This window comes from Drosophila guanche, unplaced genomic scaffold, assembly GCF_900245975.1.
Source record: "Drosophila guanche unplaced genomic scaffold, DGUA_6, whole genome shotgun sequence".
NCBI lineage: Eukaryota > Metazoa > Arthropoda > Insecta > Diptera > Drosophilidae > Drosophila > Drosophila guanche.
In genome coordinates this window covers 1,316,154-1,329,291 of record NW_022995758.1, presented here as the reverse complement: position 1 = coordinate 1,329,291, position 13,138 = coordinate 1,316,154, and the positions used below count along the sequence as shown (strand labels likewise).

The window sequence follows — 13,138 nt, the reverse complement described above, 5'->3', positions numbered from 1 at the left end:
TAAAAGATATTCCTTTGTCTGGAAACAGCCATCAGTTGGGTGGTTTTGGTGTTATTTACGGGGGGGCATTGCATATATTTACAACATATGTATGTACATATGTATGTCTGTGTGTGTATATATATTTGCATTTTTATATATTAAACGATTCAGTAGGGGGGGAATTATTGTTTTCAAAACAAGTCTAGGCAATTGTACGTACTATCACTAAGCAAACAACATATAGAGGGTTCAAACTACTGAAAACCGGCTGCCTAATCAGTATAGAGGATTGGCTACCAGTGCCTTCGGCTCTTGGTGAGAGAGCCTTCGGCTGAGAGAGTTTGGCGTTGGCTATCCTGAGTCCCTCCTTTCAAGTCGGATTCGTAATTTCATGTGTGCGGTGACACATATGTACATACATGATGGCAATGCGTGTATCTATTCTCGACTTCAAATGCGTTTTCATTTTTAGCGCTTGAGACGTTTGGCACATTTGTGTTGCTTCTGAGCTCACATACCCTTCCTTCAAACTTGAGACTTTCAGCTTGCACCAAAAAAAAAAAAAATTTACTTTGTGTATCCTCTCTATGCTCATATATTTCTTAAATACAGTTAGGACGAAAGGGATAAACGGTTATAAACATCTAAATATGTATATAAATAATGCATAGCCGCAATTGACTTGGCGTTGCAAATATTTTTCATTAGAGTATTCAGAGTACACTGTGTGAATAAACACAGAGTTATAAGTGGAGACATGGCAGCTGTGCCAAAAATGAATTTTTTTTGTTTTTCTATTTTAAAGTGGTTTCGTAGTCTCGTGTGTGTCTCTCTGTGTTCACACAGTGTACGCTGAATACTCGAATGAAAAATATTTGCAACGCCAAGTCAATTGCGGCTATGCATTATTTATATACATATTTAGATGTTTATAGCCGTTTATCCCTTTCGTCCTAACTGTATTTAAGAAATATATGAGCATAGAGAGGATACACAAAGTAAATTTTTTTTTTTTTTTTGGTGCAAGCTGAAAGTCTCAAGTTTGAAGGAAGGGTATGTGAGCTCAGAAGCAACACAAATGTGCCAAACGTCTCAAGCGCTAAAAATGAAAACGCATATGAAGTCGAGAATAGATACACGCATTGCCATCATGTATGTGCATATGTGTCACCGCACACATGAAAATACGAATCAGACTTGAAAGGAAGGACTCAGGATAGCCAACGCCAAACTCTCTTACCAAGAGCCGAAGGCACTGGGAGCCAATCCCCTATACTGATTAGGCAGCAGGTTTTTCAGTAGTTTGAACCCTCTATATGTTGTTTGCTTAGTGGGACTATTTATGGTTAATTTTCGAAGGGATCTCTGCCCAGCGCTCTATGTACACCAAAGCGTGGGGACTATACGATTGGGACCATGAAGCAACTATAAAGGAGGGCCCGTCGGCTTTTTAGAGGGAAACGTAACAATGCTGTCAATAAGTGCGAGTGAAAGGGCGTGCAGAGAGAGAGAGAGAGAGAGAGAGAGCAACTTTAAATAATAAGAGCACAAGCTGCTCATACTTGCGTTCCACCACGGTCGGGGGGAAATGACCCGAGGAACGCTGCCGACGACGGGCACTCCTTTATAGGTGCTTCATGATTGGGACTGGGGGGGACTAAGGACTTTACAATATCTTGAGCTGCCATGCTTCGCAATCTGTGCGCAGTGGCATGGCATTGGCAATAAGTTTAGAATCTCTTGGGGCATGCTAGCGCTGGCTTGGCGATGGCTTAAAGCGGATGAATGAGCCGCTGTGATGTCTGTCAACTTAAGTACGTTATAAAAGCGTGTTATATCCCAGTGATCCTGTGCAACATGCGACATGGATATGAGACACGATGTTTGGCTGTGTATGCAGGCAGCTGCTCTCCTTGCTGGAGCAGTCAAGAGTCGCTGGGAGCAACTTCTCTTTGTCTGTCAACGATTTGCATCCCGATCCATCATCCGTCATCCGCTTTAACCATAATTGCGCTGGCAATGTGCCAGTCTGTGTGTGAGTGTGGGTTTGCGTTCCCTGGTTGTTAACTTGACTTGGATCGGTCGTGTGTGTGTGTGTCCTTCGGCCCAAGGCAGCAGCCAGCAGATAGCAGGCCGTCTCAGTGAAAGATGAGATCCGCATCGGGTGCGCCCTTTTGGTGTTTAAACTTGTGCCGATTGGGCTTCTGGTAGTAGCTCTGAGTGAAGTTTCGATGCTGCGGCGGTAGTAGCGACTCCTGATAGTCCTCCTCCTCAATGCGCTCCGTGATGTTCAGTGTGAGGCGCTTCACCTTCTCCTTTTCCTCGCGTATTTTCTGCTCCTGCACCTTCAGATTGATGGCCAAGTGGGAGTCCGAGGCGCAGACAAACGATTTAAATTGCTGCTTGCCGCCCCTGTTGCCGCGCACCATCAGCACAAATGGCACAGCCCCTGGCCCTGGCCCGGGCCCTGACCCACCTGTGCCGCCTGCATTGCTGACTGCTGTCTTGCCGGAGTTGCCATCGGGCAGATCGGGTGCTGGCGAGCGAGGTGGCAGTTCTGGACAGTTGCTCACCTTTGAGATCTGGCCGGCTGTGATCTGATCGTAGGATTTCTTCTGCAGACGCGCCATCATGGGCACGGGTATGTCCTTGGCAGTTGCCTTGACGGGCTCCTTCAGCCGCTCCTGATACGAATCGGTAGTCATTCTCTCGTATTGCTGCTCAAAGTCCAAGTCCTCCTTGGACCACTCCGGCGCTGGCGGTGGACCCATTGGAGCATCTGTCTCATTCTCAGTACATTCGTTGCTTTGCTCCGGCTCCAAGCCGGCCACCTGTCGCTCTCGCTGATCATTCGAGCTGCCCGAATCCTCGTCAGTGGGCTGCGAACAAAATAATCAAATTCAATCAAGGGAATCCAGAATGCGGCAATGGATCTACTTACGCCTTCGTCCAGCTCACTGATCTCACTGACCAAATTGGGATTGCTGGCATACGATTTCAGATTGGGGAAGAGTCTCTCCTGCAGCTGATCGATGGCCTCCTTGGCCTGCTCCAGGCTTGTGTAGAGCTTCAGCTTGGGACGCACAACGCCCAGGCAGTCGCGATATGTGTGATCGACCAGGATGGGAAATAGATTCGCTGAGCTCTCATTATCCTTACAGAACACAGGGTGTGACTTTTTGAACCAATAATAATGCTGGAAAAACACCAGGAAATAGTCCAGCCTGAAGCAAAAGAAAGAAAGTGATTCAGTGAGTGATTGAGTGTCTTCCCCTTGCCCCCTTCGTGGCTTACTTCTTGCGCGTGGCCTGGCTGGTAAAGTAGGGGCCACATGTGTCGAGCAGCATGCAGGCTAGCTTCAGGCGAAACAGACTCTCAGGTGGATCTAGCGGCGATGGCACACTCTGATCCGTAGACACACCCAGCGAGATAATTGAATAAAGAGTGTTCAGAATGTGTGTGGACTCCACCAGCTTATAATTGTACATTTCGCCCAAATACTTTGCCATGGCTATGCGGCGCTGTGCCATGCGCGGCGAATGAATCTCGAGACCGGCGCGTATATCCTCAAACACATTGTCAATGACAATGGTGACGGCACGGGGCTGATATGAACTGAGGCCGGACACCAGATCGGCCAGGCAGCGGATGAGTGGGAAGCGCAATAGAAATGCTTTGCTCAGGCACTTGATGGCATAGCCGCTGGTCTCCGGATCAAGCCAGTCGATGCGACGCAGATTTTTGATGCAACGCTCAACGTTCTGCTTGCACAGCTCCTCAAAGATCAGGTGGCGTATGTACTCGTGTATGACGGGACGTGGCGCCGACTCGCGCTTGGACGACTCTGGCGGCTTCACCAGATAGTAGACACTTTCAATTTGGGCCGCATGACGTGAGTCCATGGCCGTGGCCAGCTTCAGGCGCAGCATCTGATCGAGGAAGACGTTCATCAGTAGACGAGAGTCGCGACAATTGTACAGATAGACGCCGGTCACCTCCACAAAGGCGCACGCCATCTCGATCTGATGATGCTGAAAGTCACGCAGCAGCATCTTCAAGCACCCGAGGGCATCGAACTTCTTGAAGAGACCGAACTTCACCTGCTCGCCAATGAAGCGGACTATCTTCAGCTTCGACTCGATATTCAGCTGATTCTTTTTGCGTATGTGCCACTTGAATTCCTTGCGCAGCAGCTCGGACAGATCGGCGGCCACGTCGGTGTTGCACATGTGCACGATGGCCATGAAGCGCGACAGATAGGGCAGAATATCCAGGCGGGTGCGCTGCACCGAGAATATCGTTCGGGTCAGCTTCTTGCGCTGAGGCTTTGTGTTAAAGTTGAGCAGAAATTCGATGGCCGCCGAGTCGATGAGCTCCTTGTTGACGCAGTTGAAGAGATTCACGAGAAATATATCGAATTGCTGTCGTATCTGTTGCTGCGTTTGGGCCGTCGTCTGGGGCTGGCTCTGCAGCTGCTGGCGTCCCAGCTCCATCAGAGCGCTGCACATTTTCTGAGGCTTCAGGTCGTTCGACGAGGTGCCCGAAGCAGGAGCCAGCAGCAGGGGTGGCGTGCCGGGTGGCGGCTGGTCGTCGGCAGTGCTCTCGGATGGCGGATCCGAATTGGTGGAGGGTGGATCATCAATGTCCATTTCGGCATCCAGATTGGCATCGATGGCCTCTTCGGTCAGCTCGCTGGGCTCCTCCATGGTCTCCAGGTCCACCTTGGGGGCGGAGAAGTCGGGCAGAAACTGGCGCAGATCGGGCAGATCTGTGTAAAAGGCACGCGTCTCCTCGTCACCCCAAGGATCGAGCACCCCGAATGCGGCACTGTCCAGCATGTTGTCAATCACTGTGCCCGGACTGCAGCACTCCGACTCCTTGGCCAGCTCCGGAAGCGGCTCGGCCAACAGCTCCGAAAGGGTCTGGGCACTGGCCAGCAGCTTGTCGAAGCTCGCCTGCATCATTTCACACTTTTCGCGCTTCTCCGATGAAATCTCGCCCTTGCACTCCATCGTGCGGCGTATGTTCTTGGTCATGTTCATCAGTTCGGTCTGCTCGGCCAGGACATGCTTGCACAATGCCTTGAAGTAGCCCTTGAGCATGGTGCGCAGATTTGCCTGCTTGTCCGCGACCAGGAAATCGGATTTGGGCACCTCAACGCCATACTTGAGGGCCAGCTGTTGCATCTTCTGTGGCACCAGGCCGGCGTACTCCTCGCCGCAGTGACGGCAAAAAGAGAGTATAATCGAGAAGTTGTTGTGGCCGTCCTTGTCCTGGCCGATCAGCTGGACGAGCACCATGCCCAACAGGGCCAGGCCGGGCTTCATCTGGATAACACCCGAGCTGATGAGCTCGGCAAAGAGGCGCAGATCGACGCGCAACTTGCTCGGGTTGCCAATCTTCTCGCCTTTGATGTTCAGCACCTTCTGCCAGGCCTCCAGGAAGTGTGTGTCAAAGTCCACGTAGGTGGCGTGAAGGCGCGAGGACAGCATCACCACCGAGGGCACATCGTTCATCTTGAGCTTGGCCTCCGCCAGGGCGGCGCATATCTCCGATATGTACTTGCTCAGATTCAAGGCGGACAGCTCCCGGAGCAGCGGGTCCAGCTGCGTGGTGGTGAACATTTTCAGCTTCTTTACAAACGCCGTGTTCTTCTTGAGGCTGGAGTCGAGGCGGGCAAAGAACTCCTCGCCGGGCAGCTCAATGTTCGCATTTTGCTGACGCATCAGTCGCTTGCTCTCTATTTTCTCACTCAGCTCGTGGATGAACAGACGCAATTCTTCCCGCTCCTCCGCCTCTTTGGCAGCATCATCGCCACCGTTCGGTGACGCCTCTGGGGCTGCTTCTGATGTTGTTGTGGCGGCTGCCGCTACGTCGGCGGCAGCATGGGACGAGTTTGTTGTCGCGGTTTCCGGTTTCTCTGCCGGTATCACTGCCACACTTGGGCCCGACTTGCTTGCGGGCATGGCGGCAATTGTTATCTATGATTTGCTCACGCTAGTCTCGACGTTGTTTTGTTATTTCTGGGAAATTGTATATATCGAATCTGTTAGGCAAGAAATTTGATTCATTTGATCAGTGTGACAGCGGAATTTTCGATAAAACATACCTCCTGACACTCTCAAATATACCTAAATATACTATTTAATTTTTAAAATATACCATGAATATACGGTGTATACCACAAAAATGCCCTCGATTTTGATATTCTGCTTAATATTACTAGCTAGTTGGTTCATCAAATAATTTTCCACTAGATTGACTAGGTTTTTATGACTTGTTTGAAAAATAAGGTGAAAACTAATAAACTAGCATTACATTTGTTGCTGGCTAACCGGTGGTATGGTAATATATGGGAATGTGTGTACCATATTTCCCTTAATTAATATTAGAATTTCGTTTTCAAATCGGATCTTAAGCATTTACTTTGTTTAACATTAAACTTTACCTTAGAGTCTAAGGCTTAGTCCTTGTTTAGACTTGTTGTCAACCTTTTTCATACGTGTTCTATGTATATATAATGTATATATATGCATATATCGATCTACATACATTCTCGGTATTCAAAATCTGCAAAATTTCGTTAAAATGGGTCTCCAACACAGATTATCGTGTTTTTGCATTGAATGGAGCCTGAGATTTCCAACATTTCCTCAATGAGAGTATATTAGTTTTCCCAAGGGTAGCATAATGATGCTCATTCAGTAATGCTGATCACTTTTCGCAGCATGTTGTTTTCCAATTTATGTTGCCCACGGTAAAAATCGTAAGTGGGAATGGAATTCAACGTATGTACATACATATGTGGGGATCCCATAATGCTCGATAGAAAAATCCCCCAATATAGAGAAACAAATCCGAACGGAATGGAGAGAACATCCTTAAGGGACATTTGAAATCATGCGTATTGGAATTTCGATACCCTATATTGATATATGGTATTTACTAGATGGAAAAAATTCATGAAATATACCATTATATATCGATATACCGTATATAACATATATATTGAATTGAAGTTGAACTCAGCTGTTCTGCCAGGGCGGCACAGTAGATACGTGTTCCTCCAGTGCTGGTAAGGATGCGCGAAAAAGAGTGTTGACACGTGTCAGAACATTTTAGTGTTTTCATCTAGCTCTTAATTTTTAAGCATTTAACAATTGGCAAACAAACGACGTAAGTAGGCTAAAAATCAGTCGTTGCGCAAAACAAACAAGTCAAATTGTAAGAAAAAACTGAAAATCAAGTGAACCAGGTTCTAACCTATCGCTGTTCGTGTACATCTTTGCAGTTGCTGTCTTCCGCGTACGGCAAGCAAGCGCCAACCAACACAGCCCAACCCCATCAATATTCACAAGAAGTTCGGACTTGACACAGCCAGCTGCTGCGTGGCAGCGGATGATAACTGTGCCCAACTCGAGAATACCGACGCATAGCAGCGTTAAGACTACGTTTAGTTCCAGCCAGCGGCATACCAAATAGCAGCAAGCAGCAGCCATTACAATGGGCAGTGCACGATACACACAGACCGCCGACAAGTTGGTGCTGGCTTTGCTCGCAGCCGCCGCCCTGCTGCAGTTCGCTGCTGGGGTGGAGTTCACCTTCGATTTGGGCGACAATGCGGAGGATTGCTTCTACGAGGAGATCAAGCGCAACACAAGCGCCTATTTCGAATTCCAGGTGTCCGCCGGCGGCCAGCTGGACGTTGATGTCCATCTTAAGGATCCGCAGGGCAAGGTCATTTACAAGCTGGAGCGTGCCACCTTCGATAGCCACCAGTTCGTGGCCGAGACAACGGGCGTGTACACGGCCTGCTTTGGCAACCAGTTCTCGGCCTTTTCACACAAAATCGTCTACGTGGACTTCCAGGTGGGCGACGAGCCAGCCCTGCCTGGCGTCGACGAGCATGCCACGGTCCTCACCCAGATGGAGACTTCATCGCAGGCGATACACAAGGGCCTCAACGACATACTAGATGCCCAGACGCATCATCGCTTGCGCGAGGCGCAGGGACGCAAGCGAGCCGAGGATCTCAACCAGCGCGTCATGGTCTGGTCATCTCTGGAGACGGCCGCCGTTGTCCTCATCGGCATCACCCAGATTATGGTGTTGCGCAACTTCTTTACGGACCGCAAGCCCAGCCAGGCGCACTACGGCCGCCTGTAGGAGACGGGCCGCCGACATCAAAAGACGGGGCGCACGGTGCGCGCCAGCACGGTCAACGCCTGGTCAGGAGCGAGGAGCGTGAAGGAGTGTGAGCTTAGGGACGTGCATCATGCAAGCATTAAATAAGCTTTTCTCTCAATTTAAAATCTTGCGATAAGTGCCCTTGTTCCGTTCCTTTTGGCGCCTTATCCACAAATGTATCCATTCCCTTTGGGCCTTTCTTCAGCTTTTTGTGTGGTGCAGCCCAGCCCCCCGTCCCCCGTTCACCGTACACCGTACACCGAATCGCAATGACATGTAATAGTTTTTGTTGTTTGACCCCACCCGGAAACAGAATGTTTTTTTTTAAATATACGCAATCCACAATTCGATAGCTAAAAGAAGATAGCGGTTGTTTTTAATGGGTGAGTTATGCTCATTGTGCCATTTCTCTCTCTTCTAGCAGAGGGGTGTCGTGTCCATTAATTCCATGCTGCCTCCACTCCAAAATAAGCCACACGAACGGAAAACATAGCGGGACAAAACAGCTGTGTCAACATTGTACCTGTGCGCGTGCGAGTGTGCGTGTTTGTGGGAGAGGAAATGTAATTGGGAGAGATCCGTTTATATGGAACTGGATCGCAAACGTTCACAAATCCATACAAGTAGAATTCGATTGTGAAGTTTGTATGTCTACGAAAGTACATAGGTTAGATTTTATTGTTAGATTTATGCACACAAAGGATGCAGTGAAAGATCGTCAAAGGGGATTGAAAAGGCCGACAGTGTGTCGTTCCTCCATGCGTTCTTCCGCTATGACCAGCCGATCAGGCTACTGTGCAATAAAAATTCAAATCGGAATTTAACACATGTTTATTTAACGCCGATAAAACTAACAGTTTGTTGTGTGAAATTAATGCTGCCATTGCTAGATATCCTGGCTAGGAGGCCACTTTGAGCGGTTGGGCTCTGCCTGTCTTCATGTAAATTAATCGTATAAGTATTGAACATAATTGAAGAAATGTTTTGAACTTATTTGTTTGCTGCAATTGGCTGTAGCAGACGACTGTTGGATTCTCACATGTCTTCGTATTTCGATTTGTAGTTGAGAGAGTAGGGGAGTAATTCTTGTTTTTGTTTCGTTTGTGGTCTTGAACTACAATATATGTCTTCGTATTTATATTTGCTAGTTGAGAGAGAGTCTGGAACGATAAATTCTTGTTTTTGTTTCGATTGTCTTCGTATTTCGATTTTCTAGTTGAGAGAGTATGTGAGTAATTCTTGTTTTTGTTTCGTTTGTGGTCTTGAACTGCAATCATTTACAAACAATTGAACATATGTACATTCTGTATAAATAAATCATTTTGCACTCACTGTTTTTGCTGCAGCTTCCATTTTCCCTTTACTTGGCTTCCTTCCCTTCGGGCTTTGGGAATTTGGTGTTGTAGAGTGGAATATAGCCGGCAATTACCTTCCAATCGGTGTAGTAAACCAAAGTCAACAGGGCAGCAGCTCCAAAATATCCAGCCGAAGGCATACTACGGGGTGTAAACATTTGAAAAATAAATAAATTACCAAAAGAAAGAGCAAAGTGCAGTTGCTGCCAAGAACAAGTTGGCAGCCCCATAAGAAATTGATGGAAGCGCTGGTAACTTAACTTTGCATTTCCCATTAAATATTTCGTGGATTCCATAATCCTTTATTGTATATTTGATTTTGTTATCTTGTTTGTACTTACAAGGCAGTGGCAATTTGCACGTTGCTCTTTGAAGGCCTGTGGCGACAGTAAAAATATAACATCTTATCCTTGAGACCCATTTTAAAAAAATTTCCCTTTACTGTTAAAGCGAATAAGGCAAATGAAAATGATTTCCTGAAAGTTGATAGAAAATGGCAGGCCTACCTGATCAATCAGTTGTGAGTTGTGGGTTTAAAATTCTTTAACCTTAAATCTGTCAACTTTTTACCAATTAAAAAAAAACCTTATATTGGTGGGAATAAAAATTTAAAATAATTTAATTTGATTTATTAAATCATGTTAACTTCTGATGGCGATTATGAATTAATACAAAATTAATAACAGTTTTACGGCTTATGCCGTTATTCATGATTGAGCATTTAGCCAAAGGGCTAATAAATGCTCGTATTAAAAGTGTTGGGAATTCATATTGAATTAGTATATGAATGCATTAATCTTGCAACAGGATATTCTATCATCTGTGGATTGCTTTCCGTAGATCTGCGATAATTTCATTATATCGCTTCTGGGGTGAGCATGATCTTTAGTTCTTTCGATGATAGATAAGATTTGCTTTTCTATGGGTTTTCATGTTCATTTATCTATGTATGCTAATGAGACTGCATGGTTACTAAACGTTTATAATTATGCAATCAATAAATATTAGCTAAATTTTTAAACCCGGTACTCAAAGAGTAAATAGGGTATATTGTATTTGTGGGGAATAACGTTTGTATGTAACGCACAGAAAGAAACGTTTCCGACCAAATAGAGTATATATATTCTTGATCAGCTTTAATAGCCGAGTCTGTCCGTCTTGTTTGTCGGCTAGTTCTCAGAGACTATAAGAGCAAGCGCCACCAAATTTTGGCTCCGGACTTATGTATTTAAAAAATTAGCACCGCCCCCTTCCGCCCCAGCAAAAGGGCGAAAACCTCAAAAATCTAAAATTTTGAAGATAAAAGAAAACCAAAAACGACATTCCGTAGTTAATGACCATATCTGATGATCCGATTGGACCATTATTATAGCCAGAATATAGAAATTAATTTGCAGTGGCTAAACCCCGTCCCGCAGCTTATATATGTTTTTTTCACATTCTTTCATTCACACTCTGCCGTTCCTCTGCAGCTGCGTCTGCCGACTTTAACCCACCCCGTCCCGCAGCTTATATTTGTTATATTTGCCTCTGCCTCTGCCGCGAGTCTGCAGTGTGTGGGTCTAGGGAAGGGCGGCGAGCTAAAGGAGCGTGTTGGTGTGAGAAGTATTGTAGATGTAGATGACAGATGAAGAAAAAATTTAAAATTTGACAAAACACCGCTAAGGTGCATCTGTAGTACTGAGTGGCGGGTATAAAGGTTGTGACGCGTAAGAAGCGTCTCACACGTCCCTTCTCGTTGTTTTTATATTATGCAAAAATTTCGAACGATAATGCCATTCGGCAGGCAGTTGCGCTAACAGCTGCTCCACACGCAATAAATCTTATTAACTGTTATTGGAGCTGTCATTGGAGCTTTCATTGTTGATGCCAAATTATGGTAGCTCAAAATTGACTGCAAAACAATCAATAAAATCTATTGTCACCGCCAAAAACCATATGAAAACAAATTGGGACAAATAGTCAGTTTATACATATTGCTGGCTTAGGATTTGAAGATGCTTATGTACAACTCATAATTTCTATGAGTATTTATGAGTATCTATGGAATATTAGCAGAGCAAATAATAGCTATCTGCACCCACAATTACGATCGTATGGTTATTGGCTAAATCTCTCATCAATGTTGGCGCTCTGTAGCACATGTGTATTTTTTTTGTGGTTATTCCCCCACTTTTGATGTTTTGTTGTTTGGTGCGAGTATCAACAAAATGAAGGCCTCAAAGCCCTGAGCCAGCCACGTGAAAGGCAAGGTGCGAAGTAGTATGCAGTAGCTGAAGGACACTTGTAAATGAATTGCCAGCAGAGCAGCTATTAGATCTCAACGATCGATCCGTCAAGAGATTAATTGGTGTCACATCTGGGTTAATCAAACCTCAGGCACATTTTTCATGGTAATTATGCATAAAAACTTGCTGCAGCTTACACGTGTCCAGGCCCAATGGGGTCACAGTTCGATAAGTCAGTCGGAAGAGTTCCCCCATTAAACCGTAATCAACTCTGTCGCATGGAAACCGAACCCGAGTTATTCCTCCAAATGCAAATACAAATCAGTTTCAGTTTCATTTCAAGCTCGGATCACTGATGATGGCAATCAATGACAATCGACTGTGTTATGCTCCCTGCCCTGCCACAAGCTAAAACTTGAACACGCCTCAAACTTCCTATTTCCCCTGTTCCCCTTCATCTGTGCATCTGCCGTTTGTTTCCCCTCCTCCACTGACTGCCTCTGCGCATGTCTTCGGCTCTATTTTGGCAGTAATCGGTCGCCGCTTTGGCTGCCCCGATCGCCGTCGTTGTCGCCGTCGCTTTCGCTGTCGCTTCGCAGACGATCCTCTCCTCCATGCTTTATGTATCAATTAGCTCATCCGTCACTGCTGCGAGGGCGGTTCCATAAGTTTTAGCAAGCATGAGGGAGGGAATCATATGTGTTGGCAAATATGTACTAAAGATTTGTTAACTTTAACTTGGAAACATATATTTCATGTATTGTTCATTAACTATTTGTATTATTTAACTAATTACTTGTTACAACTCTTGGATCATCCTCCTCCATAATCATTTCTGTTGTTTGCCTTTTCATTTTGTTTTTCTTTTCGCTTTTGTTGTATGTTTTTGTTGATTTTCATCAGCCTCTGCGGCTCTTTGCCAAATATTTTGACGGAGGCCCCCCTGCTTCTGATTGCTGCGCTGCAACCTGTTGCTTTTGGTGTTACTACTCGTATGTCAGTTGCAGATGCCCCCAGCCACCATTCGACAGATCCACTGCCCGCCAGCCCTTGGATATGGCACAAATTTAATATTGATAAATATCTCAACAATATGCATAAACAATAAGTATGTAAATCGACCCTCCGAGTGGCCCTCTAATGGTCCGCGATGTTTGTTAATGTGAATGTATTAATTTCCAATAGAGGGACAGAGAGAGAGAGAGTGAGAGAGGTAAGTAGGGGAGAAATTAAATAATTAACAAGGCAGGGAATATGCATATCGAATTTCGTGGGCTCTTATGCCAACCAACTGCAACACACCCCAAGCCCCAGAGCATAAATCAATAAATATGTAAGAGTATTCATATACAGATAAATATTTAATGCTAATTTAAATTGGCCAAA

The 13,138-nt window shown here is 45.8% G+C and overlaps 3 protein-coding genes across 4 annotated transcripts; 1 reads left to right on the top strand and 2 right to left on the bottom strand.

The window, feature by feature from the left end:
• Window positions 1-1,460: 1,460 nt before the first annotated feature.
• LOC117590517 (regulator of nonsense transcripts 2) lies at window positions 1,461-6,060 on the bottom strand. The gene is made up of 3 exons (XM_034283227.1): window positions 3,277-6,060; window positions 2,924-3,206; window positions 1,461-2,861 (listed from the first exon to the last, which is right to left on the bottom strand). The coding sequence occupies exons 1-3, from the start codon at window positions 5,946-5,948 to the stop codon at window positions 2,121-2,123; spliced, it is 3,696 nt and encodes a 1,231-aa protein (XP_034139118.1). The 5' UTR covers window positions 5,949-6,060; the 3' UTR covers window positions 1,461-2,120.
• A 960-nt stretch (window positions 6,061-7,020) lies between these two features.
• Window positions 7,021-8,535, top strand: LOC117590539 (transmembrane emp24 domain-containing protein 3). Of its 2 annotated transcripts, none has more exons than XM_034283266.1 (2): window positions 7,021-7,158; window positions 7,274-8,535. In XM_034283266.1, exon 2 carries the CDS (start codon window positions 7,486-7,488, stop codon window positions 8,146-8,148), a length of 663 nt encoding a protein of 220 aa, XP_034139157.1. In that variant the 5' UTR covers window positions 7,021-7,158; window positions 7,274-7,485; the 3' UTR covers window positions 8,149-8,535. The 2 variants fall into 2 exon arrangements, with proteins under 2 accessions (XP_034139157.1, XP_034139158.1); XM_034283267.1 differs by having other exon boundaries at window positions 7,067-7,206.
• Window positions 8,536-8,999: 464 nt separating this feature from the next.
• Window positions 9,000-9,968, bottom strand: LOC117590543 (cytochrome b-c1 complex subunit 10). The gene is made up of 3 exons (XM_034283272.1): window positions 9,866-9,968; window positions 9,502-9,665; window positions 9,000-9,436 (listed from the first exon to the last, which is right to left on the bottom strand). The coding sequence occupies exons 1-2, from the start codon at window positions 9,943-9,945 to the stop codon at window positions 9,530-9,532; spliced, it is 216 nt and encodes a 71-aa protein (XP_034139163.1). The 5' UTR covers window positions 9,946-9,968; the 3' UTR covers window positions 9,000-9,436; window positions 9,502-9,529.
• Between the last annotated feature and the right edge of the window lie 3,170 nt (window positions 9,969-13,138).

Bases quoted from the DNA above. Each gene is read 5' to 3' on its own strand.
- LOC117590543 (XM_034283272.1), bottom strand. From the start codon at position 9,945: ATGGGTCTCAAGGATAAGATGTTATATTTTTACTGTCGCCACAGGCCT. The intron at 9,666-9,865 runs GTAAGTACAAAC...TACACCCCGTAG, and splicing joins GTGCAAATTGCCACTGCCTT to TATGCCTTCGGCTGGATATT.
- LOC117590539 (XM_034283266.1), top strand. From the start codon at position 7,486: ATGGGCAGTGCACGATACACACAGACCGCCGACAAGTTGGTGCTGGCT.
- LOC117590517 (XM_034283227.1), bottom strand. From the start codon at position 5,948: ATGCCCGCAAGCAAGTCGGGCCCAAGTGTGGCAGTGATACCGGCAGAG. The intron at 3,207-3,276 runs GTAAGCCACGAA...CTTTTGCTTCAG, and splicing joins AGCCAGGCCACGCGCAAGAA to GCTGGACTATTTCCTGGTGT. The intron at 2,862-2,923 runs GTAAGTAGATCC...TTTTGTTCGCAG, and splicing joins TCAGTGAGCTGGACGAAGGC to CCCACTGACGAGGATTCGGG.